Source organism: Chelonoidis abingdonii, chromosome 1, assembly GCF_003597395.2.
Source record: "Chelonoidis abingdonii isolate Lonesome George chromosome 1, CheloAbing_2.0, whole genome shotgun sequence".
Lineage (NCBI taxonomy): Eukaryota > Metazoa > Chordata > Testudines > Testudinidae > Chelonoidis > Chelonoidis abingdonii.
Window position 1 is genome coordinate 255093579 of NC_133769.1, and position 17911 is coordinate 255111489.

A 17911-nucleotide genomic window follows, 5' to 3' on the forward strand; every position below is an offset into this window, starting at 1 on the left:
TCTTTTCAGTAGTGTAGATCTATTTTGTAATGTAATTAAACCTGTTCAATTGAAATAGTAATGTTGAAGTGTACTCAAAGTCACTGAGACTACTTCCTAAAGTTAAGTATGTGCATAAGTGTTTGCAATATTGCAGTTGTAATTTGGTAAATGTTACACCTCTTTTTTTTTTTTTTTTTTTGATGGTTGGATCACAGAAGTCTAGGAATGAAATCTTGTGTTAGAATACCTGTCACAACAATTATTGTGGTATCTTACTCAGGACAACCAGAATTGTGAGCCACCATGTTACTACTTTGCCTCAGGAAGAGTGAACTTTGCTGCTGCTGAGCTATGTTTCAAGCTCCCTGACGTACCAGCTTGACACACCTGCGTTGCCAACAAATGCTTCAGGACTCTGGCAGTCCAAACCTTGCATTGAAGGTAACAGTTAGTGAACCCAAGTTCTCTGGAGATGTTCTTCTGTAGTGTTCAGTCCCTCTCAGTGGACACTCACAGAAGTAGTTTGTTGCCTTCAAAGAGACCGAGCACACATCAGTCTTGCAATAGCTGAAGATTTACACTTCAGTGCAGTATGACAGCACTGAGAGTTTGTAACAAAACAATAAGTTTATTAACAAAGAGCATAGGTTTGAATGATTTCAAGCAAGAGTTAGAGATATGAAAGGTAGGCTACAAACAAAACACACTTTCTAGTGACTAAGATAACTTCGGAAAGTTAATCTTTGTCTTAGCAGGTTTCCCACCTATAGCCAGTTCCCAGAGACATCAGCTCCCCTGGCTGAAGGGATCTACTTTTCTCAGATTTCAAGAGCTCTGGCTTCTTGTGTCTGTTTTAAGAGCCTGGAGGTACAGCCTCCATCCCCAGTTGAGATGGTTAAATGGTCCTCTCCCTCACATGCTATTTTGATGGCTTTATTTATGATATATAAATGTACTACCATTGTTTTTGGCCTGGCTTTGCTCAGTTTACATTGGAGACACATCATAGTCAAGCAGGCAAAACAATATTCCTTTGTCTTGGACAGGCTGGGCTTATGCACTGCTTGCACAACATATTTTAAGAATATATTTCCAGCACATACCTATAAGTCTTTATACACCACCCATCCATGCGTCATGCAATAATATTAATGACCAGTATGTTACCCGTTTGCATACAATATCCGCGTGACTCCTTTTATATAAGATTATGATAGTGAGTTTGTCCAAGCAAGACACACTTTCTAGCTATTCCCTAATTAGAGCTCCTTGAATATAACCTGATTGCTCTTGGAAGGAAGATTATGCAGTTTAGGAAATTACTTGAAAGGCAGATGTTTTCCAAATATTTGAGAGACATATATTTTCAAGCAAGATATTACATTAAAAGGAGTAAATTGGCAAGACCATTAAAACGATAACTTTTGTTCATATTAGTGTCATTTTTCAAAATTTTAAACAATTTTATTATCAGGTATATGGACATCTTACAAACCACCGCAATATTTGAAATAGCTTAAAGAATGAAAGTGATCGACAAATATCTTTAACCAAATACCCAGTTCTATAGAAGAACTATACCAGTGACAGATAACTGGAGTTATTTGTTCAAGTATCCCTTCCTTGAAGTCTCTATGGTTCTGTGATAAGAAGTCATATTTACATAAAGATTGTTTTTTGTTAAGGCCAGAGGGGACCATTATATCTGGTTTGACCTCCTCAACTATGCTCTGGCTTTGTGTACCGTGGGTGATGCTAGATTTTAAGTTGATACTCCCGCCATACCTCCACCCCAGTTGTGTATCCAGAAGTAAGTGTAGATCATTGCATGTTTAAACATTTAAAAATGCTGTTCACATTATTTAATTTTACGCAGATGTATTTTCTGAGATTTCCCCCACAAAATAAATGGCCACATGTCTGTATGCTGCTCATTTAAAAAGCAAATCAAAGAACATCAGGGGTTTTGTTTTGTTTTTATCTATACAAGGTAATGGAAAAACTCTAGGCCAGATCTAGCTTTTTCACTGCTGATGGCAAAATCTGGAGAAGGGAGTTTTGGAAAGGAAAAATTTTTCAAGATTCCCCTTGTAAAATTTTCCATTTTGTCTTGGCTTCAGTTTTGGCTCCTTGAGGGATTCATAGAAGGGTAAGGTGGTGCCTCCATACTTGTTTTGGGACACCAACGTTCCTGTCTGCTTTCTTGAAACTATATTGCTAAGGCAGTTCCTGTCCATGGCTGTTCACAGAGGCTTCATCCATCACCCTTTTTAAAAACGGATTCTTTAGAGCTTGCCTCTCCTACACCTATATGTCCTAACTCTCAAAGGGGGCTGCAGAAATCACTGTTCTCTTCCCTTCTGTACAGGGCAGGGGAGATTTAGACATGAATTCCAGGTTTTCATTTGATCCAGTTATGCCTGGTCCAGCTTTCTGCTGTAGAAATGAGTTTCCCTGCTGTATCTTGGTTCACCTTCAGAATTTTTCATCCAGATGTTGATTGCTTTTTGCAGCAGTAGCTTCTGATGCACACCTAATTTGCAAAGTTTAATAACTGCAAAAATAATTGTGTTATTGGAAATGAGACAGTAATTCCACATCCATGTAATCTGAGACTACTGAGAGGTGATACCTTTATGAAAAATGTGAGAGCTGGTCAGTGAGATTAAGTTCATGTATATTGGCTTATAAGACTTTCCTGTATGAATGCATTGTTCTAGCTTAATATGGGGCTGTGTGGGAAAACAAGCAAGGAAGCAACACGGGCTCCTGACAAGCAACCTCCAAACCAACCTTGAGGGGCAGTTACAAGCTGGTGGGAGAAAACATTGTCTCCAGTCAAAATGCAAGCCTTGTTTTGCCAGGGTGGGAACCCAGAGATCAAAACACCGAACAGTTAAAAAGCCCTTTCTGGGGGGGTCAGTTTGCAGGGGGGACAGGTTGACACAGAAAGAGGCTCTGTAGAAGACTCCAAAAGATGTGGGTCTTTCCCCAGATCCAGGAAATGGTAAGTCTTAGGGAAAGGCAGATATGCATATAGGCTGGTTTATTGTTTTTTAAGACTTTTTCTTTGATATGCTGTTCTAAATAAACACTATTTTGCTTTAAGAATGCTGTTTAGTCACTGGTTGCCACTGCTATTACTCCTGTAGGGAACAGGTATGCAGGAAACAGCCTCTGTCATACCTGCTGAGCTAATTGCAGTTAGCACCAGTAACTACAGCCCAAGGCTTGGTCTGAGAGTGAGAGAATCATGTGACTCCACCCAAAGAGACAGATGATGGCTTAAGACCTGAGAGAAGGGGATGCACTTGAAGTGACTAGGAGGGGTCAAAGTTATGGTTAGTCGGGTAACTGTGACAGTGACTTCTGGGTTATTCTGTATTGTGCACAACACAGATACCTGGTGTACTTCTCAGTTTTTCAAGTCCTCACCTATTTTTAATTTTTTTTAAAATTATTTTAAAGAACACTAAAGAAATTCCAAGTTAGCATGAAATTAGAAAAACATTGACAGGACATAAAATATAAAATGGTGTTTTATGTTCTCCTGGCTATTTTTTTAACAAACTGTTTCCAGAGTTGTGCTAACATTACGAAGGTTACTGGTGCACAATGATGATAAATATATTATTATTTTTTAAGTTAAACTTGAAATTTTGGCTTGTCTCTCCAAACCCACCTGGTAAATGTCTTGAAGAGATTGCTAGGGAGCTATGCTCTGCAGCATGCAAGATCTATGGTAATCTCTATGTAGCCTCTTTGCCCTGACCTTTTCCACTCTGGTTCTGCTGCATACAGGACATTCCAGAGCCTTTACTTAGACCTGGGCTACATTAGCAGGGGGGTTCGATCTAAGGATACACAACTTCAGCTATGCTATTTGCGTAGCTGAAGTCGAAGTATCTTAGTTCAACTTAACTACCTGACCAGTCTCATGGCGGCAAGTCAACTGCCATGGCACCCCCCTCAACTGCGCTTACTCCTGCCAAGGTGGAGTACGGGCATCGATTAGCAACTCAATTATTGTGTCCAGATGAGATGCGATAAATCAATCCCCGATACATGGAACACTACCCGCCAATCCGGCGGGTAATATAGATGTACCCTTAGAGGGCTAATTCCTGCAGTCAGAAGCTCAGCAAATGGAAATAACCAGTTGATCAGGTTACAGTTTCCTGCAGGAGGTACTCAGGAAAGAAAAGCTACAGGAGGCTCCCAACTTGGAATATCCTGAGGAAGAAAGCCTTTGTGTGGTTTGACAATGCTTTTTTTAGAAGTACAAGAGGGATTTCTTATCCACTGGTATTCAACTTTTAACTAGAATTAAACCTAACATAACAGTATTTTGTAAGAAAATGACACTTTATTTTCTGCTTCCACATTTAGTGTTTGAGTTCTGTCGTTTCTGTGTTTGTTTTAAATGAAGGAATTACTTTTGTGTGGAAGGTAGAAGAACATAATTACAGTTCATTTGAGGGTCACATGGTGCCCAAATAGTTTTCCAAGAGCATAACAAATGACATGCATAACAATTACAGTAGACTAGAAAGGGACTATGTTAGGACTTCAGAAAATCCGTTGGTTTCAGAGTAATAGCTGAAGGGTGAAAGAGGTTTTCAACATACAACTGACAAGCATGTTTTTCTCTTAGTCTTTGTTGTGCACCAGCTTGCACTGCTGGTGACATCACATGAACTCTTCTGGAGCATGAAATTGGCCTTGCAAACTTTTCAGTGTATTGTGCAGTTTTTCAAAATTTATTTTTCTGACCTTGCACTGAATGATGTAAAGGTAAAACAGACCTAGGATACTAAAAAACAGCACTTCACTTTACACCTGAGGCCAGCTGTGTGCTTTAGCAGACAATATATTAAATTCTAAATACACTGCTTCTCATTGTTGGGCCAACCAGCATACTAATCTAAAACTGATGGATTTAAACAACAAACATGACAAACAGGGAAGGTGAATCTGACTTTAATTCTCTGTGGATGACAAGTTTGTAAGTCTGTTTCCTGCCTAAGTGAGTGGAATTTCGCCTCTACCCCTTGTACCCTTTGAAACTGGCTTGATATTTTAGGAATCCCATAGAACTTCTGTGGGCCAGCAGTGAAGAGATTAATTTGGCCTGGCTACAACCTGCTCATTGAGGTTTTCAGCATATAACTTGAAACATAGTGGATTATTTTCTAATCTTTATTCCCAGTATAACTAAGAACTTGACATCGCTTCTTAAAATAAAAATGAACTTTTCTGGTGACCAACAACATGGAAACATTTGGAAGGTTTAGACTAGCCCAAGGGTTGGCAACCTTTCAGAGGTGCTGTGCCGAGTCTTCGTTTATTCACTCTAAGGTTTCACGTGCCAGTAATACATTTTAATGTTTTTAGAAGGTCTCTTTCTATAAGTCTAATATATAACTAAACTATTGTTGTATGTAAAGTAAATACGGTTTTTAAAATGTTTAAGAAGCTTCATTTAAAATTAAATTAAAATGCAGAGCCCCCTGGACTGGTGGCCAGGACCTGGGCAGTGTGATTGCCACTTGAAATCAGCTCACCTGCTGCCTTTGGCATGTATGCCATAGGTTGCCTACCCGTGGACTAGCCGATAGTACCGTATCGTATATGGGAACAAACTTGTCAACAGATGTCTCGGATGCAAACACGGATACAGAAACCAAGTGACCTACTCTGAAAGTATGTAGAAAAAGTATATCATCTGAGCTTAAGGTTTCCATACATTCAGGCATACAGTTCAAGGACAACTGCTACTGTATTTTGGAATAATTTATTTACAGTACCATGATCAGATACCATGGTGATAGATGCAGCATAAGGACCTAGGTGGGTAGTATTGTATATGTTAAGTGCATTTTTGCTCACACAGAAAGTCAGTGATGAAAAAAATCAAAATTGTTTGGGACTAGATGGCTTTTTTATCTTCATTAAATAATGTGATTGTGCAAACAGAACTGTGAATTAATTGTATATGTAGAATTACCTGCACAAACTGTACTGCTATACTAATGTTAGTTTTCAAAGGAGCTTCATTGCAGGTAATAAGTAACCCATGTTGAGTACAAAGATTTGCAGAATTACTTTTTCTCTCTTTATTCTGAAAGCTGATTTGTATCGGTAACTATGACAGGGAAATTCTTCTATTCTGAAAGTATGTCAGGTATAATTAATTGACCTCCAACTCCTGCTGAATACAAATTCCTTCCATCTGGAAAGTGCATAAAGAGGATATTCACTGTCTGACATGGCCATCATTCTTGAAGTTTGTTTCAGGAGTCTCCTTCAATGGATTGTTTTTCATGATATTATTTCACTGCCAGCACATTCTATCACCCGCAATTTTCTCTGTAGCAAATCTAAACTAGAAATGGTGCCAGACCAAAAGATGTTGGACATGAATACACATGTTGCAACAGTAGCTATGCAAAGTTAAAATTAACATTTATCCTGACAGGTATGTTACTTGGCAACTTCTGTACAAATCTCTCGTGTTCTCTTGAGCTCTTAAAATTTAGCAAACAATTTGAGTTTAGACCTAGAAAGAACTATGTAAATTTAAAATAAATAATATGGCTGAATTAAAGTCCTGTCTTCTCTGGTGAGGCTAAACCACCCCAAAAAATTCAGATACCCGTCAACAATTAAAGTCCATTCACAGATACATTTTGAAATGTTAATTTAGTCTCTTTCTAGCTGTAATGTTCATTACAAATCCATACCACTTGTAGCATAGTGAGTAGCCTGTTCAGAAGTTGTCTTGTACTGAGCAAGCACAGTAGCTGAACTGAAATATTTGTAAGTAACATGAAGACTTTGAAAGGTCTGAGTAAAATACAAGCTTGATAAACTGGAGAAACTGGCTGATACTGAAATAAGATTGAATGCAAAGACATAAAGAGGTTAATCTCTGAGGAATAATCAAATTCACAAATATGGCATAGAAAAAAGATAGGTAGATGATAAAAATAGTTTTAGAGCCAGCTTTCCCATTTATAAAAGCATTGTATAAACTTCAGGGATGTAAATATTATCTCAGTGTTACAGGTGGGAAAATGGAGCTATGGATTGAATTACCCAGTGCTGCATGTGTAGACTCAGAAAAGTCCCCATTTCTCAGCTCTATTTCAGTCCATTAAACCACACCAGTAATAACAGAAGGATCTGTAGAGCCCTGCAAATCCGCTTTATGGTTGTGGACGATGTTTGCGGATTGGATGCAGATACAAATTTTGTATCCGTGCAGGGCTCTAAGGGGCTGAAGGCAAAAAATAATGGAAACAGTGTCAACAATAGTACATTGTTGCAAATAATATAATAATTTAAATTAGAATGTACTTAAAAAGTAATATGTAAAACAAGCCAAGTAACTATTAAACTATCCTGTTCTGAGTGAGGTTGCAGCAGACAACTGCGTTTAGCTGTGAGAACTATATTTAAAAAAAAAAATGGAGAAGGGAGAGGGAAGGACAAATTATATTTTTCAATGTTATCTAGGCTCCTTCTGTGTGCAATTCTGGTTTCCCATGTTTCAGAACAAGGATTCTCAAACTAGGGGTTGGGACTCCTCAGGGGGTTGCAAGGTTATTACATGGGGAGCTGTCAGCTTCCACCCCAAACCCTGCTTTGCATCCGGCATTTATAATGGTGTTAAATATATAAACAAGTGTTTTGAATTTATAAGGGGAGGTCACACTCAAGAGGCTTGCTGTGTGAAAGGGGTCACCAGTACAAAAGTCTGAGAACCCCTGTTTTAGAAAGATGAATTAAAACTGAACAGGGATAAGGAAGGGCTACTAGGATGATCAGAGGAATGGAAAATAACCTTATGAGAGGAGACTCAAAGAGCTTGGCTTGTTTAACCTAACCAAAAGAAGGCTGAGGGGAGATATGATTGCTCTCTATAAATACATCAGAGGGATAAATACCAGGGAGGGAGAGAAGTTATTTAAGTTAAGCACCAGTGTTGACACAAGAACAAACGGATATAAACTGGCCATCAAAAAGTTTAGTCTTGAAACTAGATAATGGTTTCTAACCATTAGACGAGTAAAGTTATGGAACAGCTTAACTGTTTATGGAAAGTATGATCTGATGAGACTGCCTACAGTGGCATATGGCTCATCTCTGACTGCTAATAGCAAATATCTCCAGTGGTTGGTGATCAGACACTGTTTTTCTCTCCAATTGCTGTGTTTTACCCATAAAATCACACAATGTTTTGGACGTGGTCAGCATTTTTATATAAGGCCATATGGATTCTAAATTGACCAACTACCTTAAATTGTAGTTGATGTTAAAACTTTATTTTCAGAAGAATACTTTTTACCAGTTTTTAAATACAGCAATTGAGCATACATTAATTATTGTAGTGGATGATATGACTTTGGTCTTTTTGCACATTTCAGTTAATCATTTCTGTTTGGAGAGTCTTCCACCCATTGGAATCAATGGGAGATTAGCTGCTATTTTGGTGCATCCATTTGAGGATAATTATCAGAACCTTGCAAATTTAGTAGTACCAGGTTGTATTATATGGTTTATGTTATACGGTTTATGTTGTATTTTTTAAAACTTTGGAAGCGTTCTACATACACTCTACTTTAGAAAATGGTGACACATTAAAAATAATTTAAAAAATCAAAATCACAAAATATGAATTTATTAAATGATTTTATTAAGAAATATACTATGCAGTGTAGTTTCAATTGATACAACAGAATTTGTATTTCACACAACAATCAGCTAATCATGCAATAAAATATTTGTTACAGAACACTCCCACTTAAATGATTGATAATCATTTTCTCCTAGTTAAGGCATGGCACAGATCCTTTAACACTGATACACATACACATTCTCATCTTTCTACACCCTTGACAGCACACTGCAATTACACATTCTAAGAACACTAGGCTTGAATTCGTGGCCCTACTGAAGTCAAATGGAGTTTTGCCATTTACTTCAGTGGGTCAAGATTTCACCTGTAATCCTTCAAACATATCACTCTCTCAAAGACTAAGTCAGGTTTGTAAATTCAAATATTCAGTGAAGAAAAGAAAGTGTCAATAACAGGCAAAACATTTCATATCTCAAGTCTTGCACTTATCTTGGTTAACTGTGTAAATTCTTAACCATTAACAAGCCACCTAACGATTCTGAAATCATTTGTTGCCCCCCTCCCAATCCGCCTTTGGATTTAGACAATCTGGAGGGAAATAAAGGTTACGTGATGTGAATGGTACTGAGAAACACAGAGGAGTAAAGTCTTCATATGGTTGACTAAAGCTAGTACACAACATCGCATGTTTCAAAAAAATATGTATTGCAAGCACAGCTCTGCTTTCCTCCTTGTTTTAAACTTTAAATATCTTTCCCACACTCGGGGCAAAGGATGTCATCCCTTTCTGTGAGGAAGCCGCGGCCCACTAATGAAAGAGAACACTTCTTACAGTTAAAGCAGTCATTATGCCACTGCCGTTCTTCAAAGGAGATATACTTGGTTCCTCCGAGTCCTATTTAAAAACCAAAAGTAATAAAGAAAAACAATGGAGTACCAGTCATCAGGTGGCTTAGTGTAAGAATGCTATTTGGGGACTGCTATTCATATCATATATAAGGAAATGAAAGAAACTTTTTGTGAGAAAGAATTCCATTCCTGCTTTGTTTTAGTCTAATTTTGCCATCCTTACACGTGGTGAGTAGTATCCTAGGGCTTATCTACAATTAAAACACTACAGCTGTACTTCTGTAGAGCTTCCGTGTAGATACTTCCTTTGTCAATGGGAGAGGTTCTCCCATTGGCGTAGATAATCCACCTCCCAGAGAGGCAGTAGCTAGATAAGTGGAAAAATTCTTTCATTGACCTAGTGCTGTCCACATGCAGATTTAGATTGGCTTAACTATGTCACTCAAGGGTGTGGATTTTTCACATCCTTGAATGACATCACTCGTTTGATGTAATTTTCTAGCATAGACCAGCCCTTACTCCTCATGCTACTCAATGTGAGTAGGACCTGGAGCTTAAGTGATGGACTTGAGCCTTAACTGATGGATTTGACAGAGAAATGAGGTATAATGTACACCAGGGAGTCAGAACAGAGAGGAAAGATATGGATTACAGAAATAAGATAACATGGTTATTCAGTACAGGGATACATATGTCTTGAAGATCAGGGTTTTTAAATTTATTTTTTTTAAAGTGAACTTATTCAATTGTGAAGGTGATATTGCAGAACTGGGATTGAGTGACCCGAGTAGAGCGAAGGCAATGGTTTGACAGTTTTGAGGAGGGTGTGTCAATAAAGTAGAAGCATGGGAAGAAAGTGCAAAAATATTTGAGAGAAAGAGGTGAAGGGGCCATTGAGGATGGCCTCATTGGTGAAGCAGAAGTTTGGAGGAAGGTGAAAAGGGACAAGGGCCCATATTTCAGTATGAGCTATGTGTTGCATGACCTTGAAAGCAAGAATAAGCTGTTTGAACCTGATGCCGAGGGAGCAGTGCAGTCCCAGTCAGTGAAGAGACTGAAAGGATGTGTGCAAAGTGGTTGAATTGACAAGTGAGAGATGATTTTGTTGAGTATTTTGGACAGTTGGGAAGGAAGTGAAGTTAGTATCAAAAAGCTCAAAGGGGGAGACTGCAGCATAAAGATAGAAAATGTTGAATTTCCATGATGGCAAAGAAGCGCTAAGTGTGCCATCCAAAGTGGACTGCTGGTAATGGCAGGAGAGGTAAGCAGACAGGCAATGAGTGAAATAATGGCCTGGAGCAGAGCAATGGTAGTGTTGGATAAGAGACTCTCTCCAAGTTGTGGCTCAGAACCTCAGTCTTGGACTGTATAACTCACGTCTGAAGCACTGACCACCTCACATGGAGGGTTATATTTTTATGCTTAGTGATAATACAGCACTATATAATTGTTCTTTTTAATATTTTTATATCAAAGTCTTGTGATTTCTAAGCACCTAACTTGAGAATCCAGGAAAACCCCATTGCAGCTGAATATGAGATATAATTAAATGTACTTTCTATTGGGAGGGAAACTATCGTTGGTGAATGCAGTAGTGTCTCAGAAATAAAAGCAGGTTGAATACCATATAGGGTATGTATGTCCTACTGTATGCGTAGTTGTTTTAGGATATGTCTACATGCTCCCTAGAAATCAAATGAAAAAGAGAAAAAATCAAAGTAAGGACTCATTCCAGTTTTTCCAAGACTCCAAAGATTGCACAAGTAAAAGTGTTCAAATCCAGGATATGATATGACTGGGATATTTGTTGAGTCTCTTAAATTAACCTGACCACTACATTTCTAACAAATATTTTTAAAATTAATTGCTTCTACATTTCTGAAGATCATGGTAGTAAGACACCTACCACTGATGGGGTTGGTGCATCCAGCACATTTTTTGGCATAGAGGTTGCAGAAGCAGCTCAGGCAATATGCAAACTCATCCCGGGAGGTAAAGCGCTGTCCAGACAACTGCTTTTTGCATCCAGTACAAACAAAGCACTCCTTGTGCCAGGGCTGCTCCCGGTAAGTTACACCTCCTGTAGTGATAGCCTGTGGTGGTGGGTTGTTTTTTTTTTTTTTAAGAATAAAAGAGGTTTTGTGAGGTCACTTTCTTACTGAGGATGACTTCTTTTTAAAACCAGGAATAACATTTATGATTACCAGCAGGAACTGACCTTAAGAGGGAAGCCTTGGTTTGGGATAAGTGATTATCATGCCCAATTATGCAAAGTCTCATCTTTAAACATTTGCTCCCTTTTCATCTTGTAATCTTGCTCAAAATTGTGGTCTTTGTATATAAAACCCTTACAGCATCCTGCTTCATTTCCTTGTTTTCCTCTACTCCTTTCCTTGTGCTCACCTCAGCATTGGCCTTTCCATGCTTTCACATACCATCCCTGGTGGTAAAACAATTTATCTCTGCAGCTTCTGCTGTCTGAAACAGCCTCCTTTTATTTTTCCTCCTCATCAGAGGACCTTTTAATTTCAAATCTCTGCTGAAAATGTCTCTCTTCTCTTTGACCCAGTCCCGGACATCCATCAAATAACGAGTCATTCAAACCATCCCACTGCAGTCAGTGATACTAAATTATGTGAGCAAGGAATCAGCCACAAGACTTTGAGTTGCAGGATCAAGTCATTAATTTATTTCTTCCTCTGGTATTTTTTAATTCTAATTCACTAAGAATGGTGGTGTATAAATTGTAGGAAATATGTTGTGCAAATAATTGACCCTGATCCTGCAAACACCTGTGACCTATTATGGAGTAATGACTTCAAAAATGTTGATTTCAGAAAATATATGCTGTAAACATGGCAACTTTTTCTTTTTTCCTCTTGATCTTTGTGGTTGGAATTTCCAAAAGGACTCAGCATTATCCTAACTCAGCTCCTGTTGAAGTCAATGGGAAAATATTATTGAGTTCAGTGGGAGTTGGGTCGGATCACTGCTGAGTGATTTAATTTGAAAATTTCATGCTGCATACCTTTCCCACACTCAGAAGATGTCATCCCCTTGTAGGAAACATCTCATGGTAATAAGCATTGAGCTTGTTAATAAGGATTTGCAGGATTGGACCCTAAAGTTGTACTGCATTTCCTAAGGTCAGCTGATTTTATCATTGTTTTCATAACAATTTATCTCACACACAGAAAAACAAAAAACCCTCCACCAATTTGATATGACAGATATGACAAATTTGTAAATTTGAGGTACATAAATTAAGAATAATACCTTCTTACACTGGACACACTGCATGGCAAACTGCTTTTCATAGCAGGGTACGCAGAAGTTTTGATTATCTTTGGGGATGAAGCTCTTTGTTCCAATTGGTTGTTGACAACGATGGCAGATAAAGCAGGTCTCATGCCAGCTGTTACCCTTATACTCCATCTTGCGCGTACCTATCATGAGATCAAAGCACAAAATGAAGCCCTTCATGCTGACAGAGCAGTTTTAACCCCTGTAGTTTTGATTTGGTTCTACTGATTGCTAGAACCTGTGTAGTGATTAGTTAGCATAGCAAGGAGTTGGGTGCTGTTCACAGAGGAAGTTTCCAGACTGTGCGAGTTATGGTAAGGAGATTGGAGTAGCTACAGAGAGCCTCAGGCTTCCTTCAGATGGCACTGTGAGAATTCATTTATTAGGAATTCTTATGAAATCTGCAGTATTAGCCTTACCTTTGCTCTGTTCCACACCTTTTATTAAAGTCCTGCAGTTATTTCTTCATTTCATTTCTGCTTTGTGTTTGTGCCTCAGATACAAGCACAAGGACGAGTCTGATGGAAATGCCAGTTATGTTAATCCCAGACCTTTATACATAAGAACAGCCATACTGGGTCAGACCAAAGGTCCATCTAGCTCAGTATCCTGTCTACCGACAGTGGCCAGTGCCAGGTGCCCCAGAGGGAATGAACAGAACAGGTAATCCTCAAGTGATCCATCCCATCACTCATTCCCAGCTTCTGACAAACAGAGGCTAAGGACACCATCCCTGCCCATCCTGACTAATAGCCATTTATGGGCCTATCCTCCATCAATTTATCTAGTTCTATTTTGAAGTCTGTTATAGTCTTGGCCTTCATAACATCCTACGGCAAGGAGTTCCACAAGTTGACTGTGTTTTGTGTGAAGAAATACTTCCTTTTATTTGTTTTAATCTTGTTGCCTATTAATTTCATTTGGTGACCCCTAGTTCTTGTGCAATGAGAAGGAGTAAATAACATTTCCTTATTTACTTTTTCCACATCGGTCATGATTTTATAGACCTCAGTAATATCCCCCCTTAGCCATCTCTTTTCCAAGCTGAAAAGTCCCAGGCTTAATAATTGTTCCTCATACGGAAGCCGTTCTATACCCCTAATAATTTGTGTTGCCTTTTTCTGAACCTTTTCCAATTCCAATATATCTTTTTTGAACCACATCGACGACATCTGCAGGAGGTATAGGAGGGGCTCTGGGTTTGGGGGGGCTCAGGGCAGAGGTTGGGGTGCAGGAAGGGGTCAGGGCAGGGGCAGCACACGGAGCCCCCTGACTCCCCTGCCTTAGAAGCCAGACCCACTGCTGACCACTTCCAGGGCACTGCATGGTATCTGAAAAGGTAGGCACTAGCCTGCCTTAGCTGGATAGCACCACCAACAGGACTTTTAACGTCCCAGTCGGCAGTGCTGACCAGAGTGACCCAGTGCCTGACATGCCGCGACCGACTTGAACTTTGAAAAACACTGGTGTAGAGCAGCCTGATTACCAAGTGTGATGGTGGCTTGAGCTGCATACATTAGGGAGGGATGTGGTTGCAAAACGTTTGGTTAATTGATATCCTGTCTGGGTTGTAAGCTTAAAATGAATGGAGCACACCAAACACTAGAAGATGGCTAAATTAAAATAATGTCCATGAACACTCCTCCTCACAATTAAAAATGACACAATTAACTACACTTCTCAACTAATAAAACACAACTAATGTATCTATACCCCTGAAAAGGAGAAAGAGAGTGCAAATGTGGAACCCTGAGCAATTTTGACCATCTGCTTTTAAACACATTTGCATGATTTCTATTTGTACATCTTATCTTATATCCCAAGCCCCTGCAATTTTTATGTCATGGCCTGTGAGGCAGCCATGCCAATTTTTACATGGTTGACATGAAAATGCCAATTCAGAAAGGATTCAGCTGAATAACATCATATCACTGATCATTACCAGGCATGTATATGGATTCCTGAATTTTAAGAGTAAAAACTGTTTTCATTATCTATTTCTAGACCAAGCCCCAACCTCTGGCCTTTTAACCCTTCAAATTGTTATGGAATGCTATAGCATTGTAAACTACAGAGCATGTTTCAATAGTCTGTTACCATATACCCAAGTTTCAGGCTGTTGAGAGGCAGCTGTTTCTTGGATAGCCGAGCTTGAAAGGCAAATGGTTCTATCTTTTCAGATTTAGTACTCAGCAGCACTTTGGAGGTAGCCTGGCTGCTTTTTTCACATTTTGTTAAAAAGCTAAACTGGGAGTATTTAGCTACCAATTTAGCTATTTAAGTAAAAAGTTAAACTTTAAAAACACCCTGTTGCTCTTCAAATGGTAGCAGCCAGTTAAGATGGTGTACAAGGAAGAGAGACAAAACTAGGCAGAGAAGGTGTATAAAACTTTGGCTGTCCAGGCTGCATAAAACTTTCATATATAGTGTACACATTGATTATGGCATGATGTGAATGCTTATCAAAAATTGAATTAAAAATAGAATTGAACTTACTTTTCCCCCTTTCTTTGTATTAATCCATCTCCATTGTACAATGGATGTATGGAGATCTCTTATGTGAATTAGGTGATCTGGATAACTTAAAACATAGGTTGTAACATCCCCAACTGGCCCATCAGATTATGAATTAGGACATTCAGTGTTGTTAAGATGTTTGTTACAAAGGATGCTGGGGTTAGTGTTGATATTTGACCCAGCCTTTACTTTTTGGTCTTATCCAATTTCCTGCCATTGCAGCAGCCTTGGCATTTGGAGACCTTCCTCTCTCCCGCTGTTTCCCAGTGGCACATAGTTTAATTTCCTGAGGACTGAAATGCTTTAGTATAAAGTCTTTGAACTTAATATAGGGGCATCTGGATGAGAATGAACAGCCTGTGATATACAGAAAATGGTTCCTTTGGCCTTTAAACCATATAAAATGAAATGAAGTTGAGAGACTGTCAATGACTTCAGTGGGCTTTGGGGCAGGCCTTTAAAGTATAGACAAATGAAAATGGTATATCCTAACCTGGCATGATAGTCTTCTTGCACTCATTGCATTTGGAAGAGTATTCATTGGAATAGCATTCAGTACAAAGTAGATGCTCCTCTTTTGCAGCAAAAGGTTTGTCCACTAATGAGTTCTTGCATTGGAAGCAGTGGAAACAGGTTTCATGCCAGTGTCGGTCCTTGTAGGACAGATCCTGTAGAAATCCAAAACCACAGAATAAACAGAATGAATAATTTTCACAGTTGTAAATTGGGAGAATATCTAAGTGTAAGCAGAGTCAGAATGAGCTCTACCCTGACATCTAGTGGTGAGCTGTGGAAAAGGACTTCAGGGGCTGATCTTGTTTCAATGGGCACACCCACACTGCCTAGCATGATGGACTGCTTCCCCAAATGGTCACTTTGACTGCTACGGGATCCCCATTCTCTTTGTTATTGGAGCAGGAGTAATAAAGTGTTGTTATCCTGGTTATGTGAACCAAGGACAGTAGAACTGTACTTGGCATTTTATGATGGAGGAACTTGCCCTTAACTAAGTAGCACTTGCTAGGCAAGGAACATGGGTTCCAAAGCCCAGTGAATTGAGAGAGACTGAAGACAGATATCTGTACCTGGTAATATGGGCGCCCTTGACCTCTCCATGGTAGTCTTGTTAGGTGTTGCAGAGCTGAAATTGCTGATTCTAGGTCTAAGCATTAGACATACTCTGGGCTAGTGGTTCTGAACATGCTAACACTGAGGCCCCCTTACTAACACCTGAAATTACTGAGAGATGTGTTAAATAGGGGGAGGGCCTGAAGACAAGTTGGTGAGTGGCTAGCAGGATAACTAGCAGAGAGGAGTGGCCAGCAGGCTGGCTGATAGTGATGCGGCTGGCAGTGAAGAACCCAGCAGAGACCCTGCGGAGAGGTGTGGTAATCGGCCGTCGACCTGAGCAGCGGAGCGTGTAAGGTGTCCCCATACCTCCGCCTCCTTCCACTCAGTCTGGGAGGTGAACTCTGCAGATGAACTTCTGAACTCTGGGGCTGCACTGACCAAGGACAGAAACTGTGGATGGGGTGACTGTTGGGTTTCTGGACTTAAGACCCTGAGGAGAAAAGGACATGGACAAGCTTACTTGGGGGTGGGTCTTTTGCTCATGGTTTGTGTTATGAATCCTGTTTGTTGTGTTTCCCCACATAATGCCGCATTGTTTCCCTCCTTTATTAAAAGGCTTTTGCTATACTCAGACTCTGTGCTTGCAAGAGGGGAAGTATTGCCTCTTAGAGGCGCCCGGGGGGTGGTATGTAATTGTCCCAGGTCACTGGGTGGGGGCTCGAGTCAGTTTTGTATTGTGTTATTGAAAAGGGACCCCCAGATACTGAACCGGCCCTTGTTGCTGCTAACTCTGATGGGCAGAAGGGTTACACAAGGATATCCAAGTCTGAATCACATAGCCAGGTTTTGAGGCTTATTCATACAGCTCAGGAAAACAAATTGTTCTGCTTAATGACGAACTGATTTGCTATGGTTACTCAAAAGGGCAAAAGACAATTCTATCTCCTTTATAATAAGCTTTAAACAAAACCCAAAAAGCAATGTACCCGTTGCTTTTTGTAATACCGCAGAGACACAAGTAATCTCATTTATGTATTTCCCCTGACAATTAAGTCATTAACAGAAATATAATATCTTTTCGATCTCCATCTTGGCCATTGCTGTCTTCTAGGTTATCCCTTCTTAACATGGGTCTTGGCACAAATCTCTGTTCCACATTCAGCTCTGGTATTAATTCCATTTGTTAATGGATTTACACTAAGGATCGAACTGGCCATGTGTCTCTCCATTTTGTAGGACTAGCTTCAGTTCAGTTTTACTTAGATGCTAAATAGGGGTCAGAACTGTCACTACCACTTTGCTGCTACTTATGTTGCTGCTTTGCCATGGGCACCCCAAATAGATGCGATGTCACATCATTTCCGTAGGTGCCACTCTAGAACTGTCTGATACTAGGATTGGCATCACAGTTCCAAACAATATTTCTTCTATTGAAATATCAGTGCAGAAAATGATTTCAAAGGATTGTCATTTTAGGAATGATTAAAAACTCATGTCCACCGTAACTCCCAAAGTCTTTGGTGTTTCAGATAAAATCCAGATCCAAAC

At 39.5% G+C, this 17911-nt stretch overlaps 1 protein-coding gene across 4 annotated transcripts in view; it reads right to left on the reverse strand.

Annotated features, from left to right (window-relative positions):
* Positions 1-8659: 8659 nt before the first annotated feature.
* The window catches only part of FHL2 (four and a half LIM domains 2), a 57847-nt gene continuing 48595 nt past the window's right edge, over positions 8660-17911 (reverse strand). For all 4 annotated transcript variants that reach the window (XM_032762511.2, XM_032762514.2, XM_032762515.2 and 1 more), the window contains 4 exons: positions 15786-15960; positions 12749-12918; positions 11379-11565; positions 8660-9518 (listed from right to left, as the gene is read on the reverse strand). In XM_032762511.2, the coding sequence (XP_032618402.1) occupies positions 9367-9518; positions 11379-11565; positions 12749-12918; positions 15786-15960 (684 nt within the window). In that variant the 3' untranslated portion in view covers positions 8660-9366. The remainder of the gene's footprint in view (positions 9519-11378; positions 11566-12748; positions 12919-15785; positions 15961-17911) is intronic.